Raw genomic sequence first — 10,557 nt, forward strand, 5'->3', positions numbered from 1 at the left:
GGTTCGGATCCCACATACAGACCGGTTCCCGCTCACTGGCTGAGCGAGGCGCGGGAGCGACGCCGAGGGTTGCAATCCCGTTGCCGGTCCCCGGTCCGGTACGGGGGCAACACTGAGGGTTGCGATCCGTTGCTGGACACGGAAAAAGACAAAAAAAGACAAAAAAAAACAAAGAAATTTGTTTGCAGTAACTGTAGTCATAATTATTAAGCCATAATTATCAATAAAATCAGGTTTTTCTTTCTCATATTGGCTGATGGTGGGAAGTTTGTAAGTGTTCTCAGCTTACACCCCACATATCAAACGCAAACAAACTAACAAAACAATTGCAAGCTGTTATTTTTGCCTTCATTTTTTTATCAGGTTGGTAGCATTAGTAAAATTCTGTATGAGCTTCAAGACATGTGTTGCAGTTTTTCTTCACCTTATGGCGTGTTTTTCTCCCTCCTTTTCCTCTAGAGGTATATTGCCATTGGAGAACTGGGGAAAGCTACTGACACACTAGATTCTACAGGGAAAGTAACAGAAGAAAAACCTTATGGTATGAAGTGCATCTACTGGAATCCTCCTTTTTAACATTTACAGAAAGTTTCTGTGAATGCAGAATTTTAAAATAAATCTCTTACGTGATATTACCAGTGATTTGAGTTCTCACTACATTTCTTTAGGTTAAGAGGATTAGAAATTGTTTATCATATTGTTGCCTATTTGGTATGAGTTTATGAATAAAGATTTATTATAGTTGCCTCTTTTCCTATAATGAATTTTTTTAATGTTCAGAATTATTTTTCCAAATAACTCCCTTGCCAAAAACATTTATAGCTAGGATTTAAGATATTTTTACTAGTAAATAAGAAACAAAGCAGAGGTATTCCCTTGATAAATTTTACCTGTGTGTTACCTTTTTTAAACAATTACTTGTCAGCTGTTGAAATAAATGTGCCAGATTTAGTACTTTAAAACTAGTGTTCCTGTGCTTTTGAAGTCTGTAAAAAGATATGATGGAAGGAAAGCTGTTTCTCTGGAAGCAAAGCAGAACTCACTGGGGCCCACATTAATTTTTCTACCTTTCCTTCTTTCACTACTTTAAGAAAGTCAAGATAAATGAAATGGTCTCCTAGCAACTCTCACAGTACTTGTGCTATTTATAATGCAGCACTTGCAGTTTTGTAATTCACTTTAACTGCATTATTATGTCACCAGTTGTGAATTATTTGTAGGCTTTCTGGCTTTTTCCCTGTGTTTAATGTTATCTGTTCCTAATTTAGCTGTGGGCAGTGCAGCATCTGGCCTCACTATGTTTTTGTGTTGACTGTCCTTATTATATATTACATATTGCTTCAGTAGTAAAACCAACCTTTCTTTAATTCGCAGTAACTTCATTTATGCTGTTAACATTTATATGTAGCTTAGTATCATGATCGATTAATCAAGCAACATAATGAAAAGAAAAATCACTGATTTATTTTAAGTCTTTTTAAAAATAGATCTGAGTTATCCTTGAAATTATTATTGCTATTAGCAAATAATAACAGACCCTCACTTAATTGGAACCCAAGTATAACCTTCAATCAGAAGGCTTTTAAGATTAAAGAGGCACAGGGCAATAGGAGGATATCCTGTAGGAGGTTTCTAGAGTGTGCTAAAGTATGCTGTCATTACGTACACAATTAAGTCTCCTGTATCTCTATCTCCATTTGCCAAAGTGTAGATAAAGAGAATGATTGACATTCAGAATGCGGTCCTAGGGTAATATAAATAAGCATGGAATGCAGCTTCGTGAAGTACAAAGAGCACTAGAGTAAGCAAACCTGGGTTTAATTTCTAGCTCTGCCCTTCTCTAGTTATATACATTTGGAAACTTCTTAATCTCTTTATGTTTCATTTTACCCATCTCCACAATGATCATAATGATTCCAACCTCGTAATGTTATTATGAGGATTGATTGGAAGAGAATGGATATTGGGGTCTCATAGACAAGTCATGAGGCTCTTACGGTAGTCCCAGCAGAGATGATGGTAGCTTACACTAGGGTAGTGTTGATAGAGAAGAGATAGAGAAGTTTTTAGATTAGAACAATAGTTAGAAAGTAAAGTTGGCCAAACTCGTTGATTGATTGGATGGGTATAGTGAGGAAGTTTGTCAGCCATGACTTAGGATTTTGTGTTTTAAAACTGGCTATATGATGGGGCAATTCATTGAGTTAGGGGATACTAGAAGAGGCCCAGGGTGACAGAAATACTTAAACATACCCCTTCTTCCTACTCTTAAGCATTCTAGAATTTTAAAAAACTCTACTCTGTTTTGGGCAATTTGTAACCTTGAATTTGTACCTTTAAGAAAGCTCAGGTTATTAAAATCATCTTACGTTAATGTTGCAATAAATCATAGAGAAACTGAGTACTTGCATTAGGCCCTGAATAGGAGAGCTTTCTACAGTTTATTGAATAGTATTTGTAGTCCTAGAAAATAAGAGCTCAGAGAATTTTGCAGATTGGCATGATTTTTCTGTGTGCTTTCAGTAAATCAGTAAATACTTATCTGTTTAAGCTGCTACAGCAGGTGTCAAGGGGAAGATATATAAGTGTAAGACTTAGTTTGTGTCCTTAAGGAACTTACTGTCTAATGGAGAACTCTGACCTGTGTTCTCAGCACTCTGAGACCTAATACTGAGATCTATGACCAATATTTTATAATGCCTTCTTTCTTATGCTGAAATAAGATTCAGAGATACTCTAATCCACCTATACATTTTTTAAATCAATATAATGCAGTAAATGGAATATATAGAAGAAAAAAAAGTAATTTATAATAAAATAGATATGTTATATGTAAATGCACAGGTATTAACTACACTGAAAGTTTTAATGAAGTAGTAAATGTTTACACTTATATATAAATCACTGTGAATGCCACAAGTACAAGCAGATTGATATAGGTGTGTTGTATTAATGACTCAGTACTGGAAAATTCAGTAAATGTAAGACTGGGCAAAAAATACGTGGTTAAATGTAAAATGGAGTTAAGTCCTAGCTTTGTGTAATTATAGACAGGCTTTTCACCCACGTGAATATCTGGCAGACATCCAGAAGTCAGGCACTACGCAGGACAATTCTTCATTGTGTCCCACTGTCCTGTGCATTGCAGGACATCTAGCATCCCCAGTCTCCACCCATTAAGGCTGCTGGTGTTGTCACCCCACTCAGTCATTATAACAACCAAACACACAGCTCTTAGTTGACCTGTCAAGAACAACCAACATTTGGATAAAGTCAGGCAGTATGCAGTCAGTGGCAAATGAATGTTCTTATGTCATTTTGTCTTACCTAGAAAACTATTTTTAGCTGTTGTTTGAGATAGCTGAAAGTTAGCACAAAGGAATATAAAAATGAGTCACTGGCTTAGTAGACGTAAAGTTGAAACTATATTAGCCAGGGCCCTTCCCCTTTTTCTCTTTTATAACACCCTCTGTTATTCCTAATTAGTGTTTTTTGCTGTTTACAAATATATATTTGCATGTTGATTGCTTAAGCGATGGGGCTGAAACCATGTCTCTTTCGATCCTCACTGTATTTTTGGTGTAATGTGTGGCATATAGAATAGAACTTGCTATTTGTATGAACAAATAAGGCTGGCAACAGATCCATTCGCAGAGAAAAAGGATTGCAGATAGGGCCCAGAAAGGCAAAGCATCTTCCTCCCTTCTGCTGCTCTTTTCTCATCTGCATCTAGTGTTCAGTCTCCGGTGCTGTTGCTAGTGTCTCTGAGGACACAAGGCTTCAGTGTGCTCATCTCTTTTCCACTGAGCTCAGGACACTAGGGCCCTGGCTTCCTGGGCTAATGTGGGCCAAGCTTCTGCAAAGGATTAACTGCTCCTGCAATGGCAGTAGTTTTTTCTGTCTCTCCTATGGGTTATTGTGAGGCAAGAAATGTAAAAGGAAAGTGATATTTTATGCTAATTCTCTGTTCTAAACACCACTTAAGATAGGATGTTACCAGGGTCTTCTCAAATGTATGTAGCTCAGGTATCTAATGGGAGTGGCTCTCTCGGAGTGTGTGTGGTTTAGTTACCCACACTTCAGAGGCTCATCCTGGAGGAAGGTGAAGAGTTGAATTGGGTCTCAAATTGTGATTTAAACAATTATATGTACACACTGTAGTAGGGCTAGTGTATAGCTGGGTATCAATCTTCTTAGGTGCCATTTGTTTGTATTTAAGCTTTTTTGTTGTAAAGTATTAAAGAAAAGTGAACAAAAATTAAATTTACAGCTCAATGAATCATCACAAAGCAGAAATCCGTGCAGCTACCACCCTAGTCAAGAAATAGAAGATTCCTAGAAATCACCTTTATGCCCTAGCCCAGTCACTAACCCATCCTTTTTTTCCAAACATAGCTATTCTAACTTCCAGTACATTGGTGATAGGTATAGTTTTGCCTGTTTTTGAGCTTTATATAAATGGAATTAAACAGTGTGTATCTTTTTGTGTCTAAATTCTTCCACCTACTATATTTGTTAGGTTCATCCATGTTGTTACACGTATGAGTAGTTTGGACTATTTTTATTGCTGTGTGGTATGACATTGTATGAATAGAACACTACACACACACACACACACACACACACACACTCTCTCTCTCTCTCTCTCTCTCTCTCTCTCTCTCCCCCCTGTTGATAGACATTTGGGTTGTTCCTAGTTTGGGGCTTTATGAGTAAAGCTGCTATGTGTATCTCGTACCTGTCTTTTGGTGGACACGTACTCATTTCTCTTGGGTATGTACCCAAGTGGAATTGCTGAGTCATAGGGTAGGTGTGTATTTAACTGTATTGAGAATTGTCAAATAGTTTTCCCAAGTGGTTGTATAACTTTGCATTTCTGCCATCAAAGTATAAGAGTTCTACTTGCTCCACATCCTTAGCAATACATGGTATTAACAGTGTTTTTAATTTTGGCTATTTTGGTATTTCATTGCGATTGTAATATGATTAGTAATGAGATTCAGCATTTTATCATGTGGGGTTTTTTTTTTTTTTTTTTGCTCATTCTTTTGTATATTGTCTGTTCAGGTCTCTTGCCCCCCCCCCCCCCTTTTTTTTTTCCCTTCTTTTCCTATTGCGTTATCTTTTTCTTATTGATTTGCATAAGTTCTTCATATACTCTGGGTATGAGCTCTTGGGTTGGTTATGTGTGTTGCAGATACCTTCTCCTACTTTGTGGCTTGCCTTTTTCTTCTCTTACTTGTGTCTTTTGAAAAACAGAAGTTCTTCGTTATAATTTAGTATGACTTATTGAGTCTTTTGCTTTGTGGTTAGTCCTTTTAGTATCCTGCTATTTTCTATTCCAAAAGCATGAGATGTTTTCCTGTCTTCTAGAAGCTTTTATTGTTTTGCCTTTCACATTATGTCTACAATCCACCATTTTTTTGCTACATGGATATCCAGCTTGCTCAGATTTTTCCCCACTCCCCTGCATTGCCTCCTTTGTCACAAATCAAGCACTATTCAGGCATGGGTTTGCTTGGAATCTATTTTTGTTGTTTTTTTGTTTGTTTGGTTCTGTTTTGTTTATTTGGTGGCTGACCATCACAGGGATCTGAACCCTTGACCTTGGTGTTATAACACAGAATCAATTTTTTTACATTGGTCAGTTGGTCTATCCTTGTATTAACACCACACTGTCTCAGTTGCTATAGGTTTAGACTTCAGTCTTGATATTTGGAAGAGGAAGTCTTCCCACTTTATTTCTTATAGATTATTTTATTTTATTTTGTTTTTTTATAGCTTTCTTATCAAAGTAGTTGCCTTCTTTTCCTAATTTGAAAACTTTAGGTTTGTTTGTTTTTAAACATAAGCAGATAGTGCATTTTATCAAATATTTTTACTGCATCTATTGATTTTTCTCCTTATTCAAATATTACACTAATGTTACATTTCTGGAATAAACCCAACTTGGTCATGATGTGTTATTCCTTATATAAATTGTTGGATTTGATTTGCTAATATTTAGTTTAGGATTTTTACATGTGTGTTTATGAGTGAGAATACACTTTTTTGTTTGTTTGTTTTTTCTTAAGTTCTTCATATACTCTGGGTATGAGCTCTTGGGTTGGTTATGTGTGTTGCAGATACCTTCTCCTACTTTGTGGCTTGCCTTTTTCTTCTCTTACTTGTGTCTTTTGAAAAACAGAAGTTCTTCGTTATAATTTAGTATGACTTATTGAGTCTTTTGCTTTGTGGTTAGTCCTTTTAGTATCCTGCTATTTTCTATTCCAAAAGCATGAGATGTTTTCCTGTCTTCTAGAAGCTTTTATTGTTTTGCCTTTCACATTATGTCTACAATCCACCATTTTTTTCCTACATGGATATCCAGCTTGCTCAGATTTTTCCCCACTCCCCTGCATTGCCTCCTTTGTCACAAATCAAGCACTATTCAGGCATGGGTTTGCTTGGAATCTATTTTTGTTGTTTTTTTGTTTGTTTGGTTCTGTTTTGTTTATTTGGTGGCTGACCATCACAGGGATCTGAACCCTTGACCTTGGTGTTATAACACAGAATCAATTTTTTTACATTGGTCAGTTGGTCTATCCTTGTATTAACACCACACTGTCTCAGTTGCTATAGGTTTAGACTTCAGTCTTGATATTTGGAAGAGGAAGTCTTCCCACTTTATTTCTTATAGATTATTTTATTTTATTTTGTTTTTTTATAGCTTTCTTATCAAAGTAGTTGCCTTCTTTTCCTAATTTGAAAACTTTAGGTTTGTTTGTTTTTAAACATAAGCAGATAGTGCATTTTATCAAATATTTTTACTGCATCTATTGATTTTTCTCCTTATTCAAATATTACACTAATGTTACATTTCTGGAATAAACCCAACTTGGTCATGATGTGTTATTCCTTATATAAATTGTTGGATTTGATTTGCTAATATTTAGTTTAGGATTTTTACATGTGTGTTTATGAGTGAGAATACACTTTTTTGTTTGTTTGTTTTTTCTTTCAGTGTCCTTGTTTGCGTTTGATATCAAGGTTATACTGACTTCATATAATGGGTTGAGGAGTCTTCTCATTTTTTTTATTTTCTCAAAGAACTTGTGGCAGATTGACATTATTTTTCTAATGTTTGGTTGAATTTACTGGTAGACATCTGTTCTGGAATTTTCTTTGTTAGGACAGTTTTTAGTTATGAATTGGGTTTCTTTACTAGCAACTGAATATACTAACTTTTATTTCTTGTGTCATTCTAGATGATTTTCCCCCTAGGAATCTGTCCATTTCATCTAAAATTTCAAATTTATTGGTATAAAGTTGTTCATAATATTCCCTTATGACCTTTCTTTTTATTCTGAAATAATATCAAACTTAGAGAAAAGTTGCAAGAATAGAGCAAATAACTTTTCCTAAGTTTCCCAAGTATAAGCTCAGCCATGATGTCCCACCACCCCAAATACATTACTGCAGTACAATCTAGAGATCCTGATTACTTTTTTTAAACAGCTTTCTGGAAGTATAATTGGCATCCAAAAACAAAAAAAAAAAAAACATACATATTTAAAATACATTGTTTGATAAATTTTGAGATATATATTTACCTGTGAAATTATAACCATAATCAAAATAGTGAACATATCCATCAATCACAAAAGTTTCCTGTGCCCCTTTATGGTCCATTTTGAATTAAATTTTCCTTATGACCTCAGGTCTAGATCTGAGTTGTTTTTTTTTATATGGATATTAATTTTTTCAACATCATTTTTTGAAAGACTATTTTTTTCTCTACTTCCTTTTGAACCTGTGTCAAAAAAACAGTTGTCCATATAGGCATACTTTTATTTCTAGACTCTATTTTGTTCTATTCATCTGTTCGTTTGTTTTCTTGTTTTTGTTTGTTTTTACTGGGATCCTTTTTTGTCAGCTGGCTGGTGCAGGCATCTGAACCCTTGACTTTGGTGTTAGGACGCCACGCTCTAACCAACTGAGCTCACTGGCCAGCCCTGTTTGTCTGTTTTTACACCTGTCACACTGTCTTGATTATTGTAGCTTTATGATAAAAAGTCTTGAAATCAGGGAATGTTAGCCTACCAACTTGTTCTTTTTCAAAGGTGTTTTTACCATCCCAGGTCCTTTGCATTTACATATAAAATTTCCAGTCAGCTTATCAGTTTCTAAACACACACACAATGTACATACACACACACACCCCTTCTGGGATTTTGATTGTGATTGTGTTAAATCTGTAGATCAATTTGGAGAGAACTGACATCTTAATATTGAGTCACCTAACTCATAACTCTATTTAGGTCTTTAATTTCTTGCAGGCATATTTTTATAGTTTTCAGTATACTGCTCTTGCACATCTTTTGTATATGAAATTCCCAAGTGCGTTGTATTTTTTGATACTATTGTGAATGGAATTTTTAAAATTTCAATTTCTGATACTTCATTGCTAATAAATTGAAATGGAGTTGATTTTTGTATATTGATCTTGTGTTTTTTATCCTTGCTAAACTCACTTATTAGTTCTAGTTGCTTTTGTATAAATTCCTTGTTAGAATGGGTATAAAGTAGACTTTTTTCTAGATCTATTAGCCCTACTCCTAAGGGATGGCTTTTCTGGTGTCTCCATTGAATGTCCTGGGTGTTCAGCAGTTTTTCATTCTGGATGTTGAAATTCAAACATCTCCCAGGGTTTGTAAGAGCTTTGGTGTAGTTCTTTGGCTAATGTTGGGAAAATAGAATAGTTTAATCAGGGCTCCTCGCCTTGGGTCCAGTTGGGTGTGGTGCAGCTCACTCTTTGTAAACAAATTGTGTGTGTGGATGGAGTTAGTGCACATGAGCGCCAACATATCTTTTTTTTTTTTCCTTTTTGTCTTTTTTCGTGACCGGCAACGGATCGCAACCCTCAGTGTCGCGCCCGCACCGGACCGGGACTGGCAACGGGATTGCAACCCTCGGTGTTGCTCCCGCACTTCGCTCAGCCAGTGAGCGGCCAGTCTGTATGTGGGATCCGAACCCTCGGCGGGAGCGCTGCCACGCTTCCCGCTGCCACGCTTCCCAAGCGGCGCACTGTAGCAGTGCGCCACCGGCCAGCCCCACCAACATATCTTTTTAGTTTTGTTGCTATTGTGTGTTCCAGAGAGTTGTGTGGAGCAGTGGCCCTGAACTGCTGGCCAACAGGGAGCTTGTGTCTAAAAATAGAGCATGTTTACTTTGCTGACAGCTGTTCAGTTTTTCTTTGGACTTTGCTGGTAGTAGTTGAGTGTCTGGGTTTCTCTTTGGACTGCCTAGCTCCTAGACATGTGTGTGCAGAAATAAAGACTACTTTTTCTTCAACCAAGGCTCCAAGGACCTTTTTGCAGTTACCTAGCTCATAGATGTATGTAAGAAGGGTGTGTGACCCAGTCTGGACAACAGGCTTGAGGGTTCTATGAACTCCAGACCCAGTCCTAGCTCTACAGCTAATTTCGTAGAGACTGTGTGCAGCTTAGAAAGCTAGAGTCTCAAAGGGGCCCCTATAGACGACTTTTCCTTGTGTAATTCTCTCAAATTCCAGCTGCCACTGCTTCCCCAAATTCTGGTCTCCTTCAGTGAAATAATTGTGCTTTGTTTGGAGTTCCCCCCTCTGCCCTGAAGTTAAGAAAGCACCTCAAGGCAAAAGCAAGTGATTATAGGGCTTACCTTGTTTGTTTCCAGTGAATTAGTCCTTGCTGCCTGTTGTCTAATGTCTAAAAACATCTGTCTAATGTCTAAAAATAGATGTTTAATATATTTTGTCCAGTTTAACACTGCTTATGCTGGCAGGGATTGTCTAGTAACAGTTACTCTGTCCTTGTCAAATATTGTTTTTAACTCCATCCTATTGTTTTTACCTGCATAGTTAAGTACCAACTATCATGTTGTAAGTTCATTGGAAAAATCAATAAATTTTAAGCAAATAATAACACGTAACATGATCTTGTATATATTAATTTTATGAGAGTGATTTTTAAAAATTAATTTCAGATGAATACCATCACATTGATTATTAGTTTACTAAACAAAGAATAATTACCCAAGTCTTCTGGCACTTGTATCATACCTATCTTCTTTTACCAAACGTGCTTCTTTTGACTATTTATTGGATGTACTTGCTGTGGAGATTTTATTCTCCATTTCTTTTAAAATCTTCTGTAGGTGGAGTATTCTTATTTCATAGGGACAATTGTTATTATTTGATTTGGATTAATATCATGTTTTAGATATTCCCATATTTCTTCACTATATACTTATGTACCACAAAGCTTAGCTTCTGTTATAACACAGCTTGCTACATAGGCTTTCCGTCTGGTGATTCAAACATCAAATGAATGAATGATTGGCCTAGATGACTTTTAAATGCCCTTCAGCCTTGAGATTCTGTTATTCTCCGGCAAATTAAATTCAGCAAGAATATCTTGAGTGCTATATTAATAGTGTACATTAAATTAGAAAAAAACCTGTCTTTGCCTTTGAGAAGCATAGGATTTCATTGGAGAAATAATACCTACATATATATATGTGTGTGTGTATATATATATA

General features: G+C 36.1%; 1 protein-coding gene across 1 annotated transcript in view; it reads left to right on the forward strand.

Moving 5' to 3' along the window:
- Window positions 1–10,557, forward strand: part of TRUB1 (TruB pseudouridine (psi) synthase family member 1) — a 42,071-nt gene that overhangs the window by 21,319 nt on the left and 10,195 nt on the right. Inside the window, exon 4 of the mRNA XM_008589137.1 lies at window positions 460–541. Coding sequence (XP_008587359.1) covers window positions 460–541 — 82 coding nt within the window. The remainder of the gene's footprint in view (window positions 1–459; window positions 542–10,557) is intronic.

The sequence above is a fragment of the Galeopterus variegatus genome, unplaced genomic scaffold, assembly GCF_000696425.1.
Source record: "Galeopterus variegatus unplaced genomic scaffold, G_variegatus-3.0.2 Scaffold5234, whole genome shotgun sequence".
NCBI classification, from domain to species: domain Eukaryota; kingdom Metazoa; phylum Chordata; class Mammalia; order Dermoptera; family Cynocephalidae; genus Galeopterus; species Galeopterus variegatus.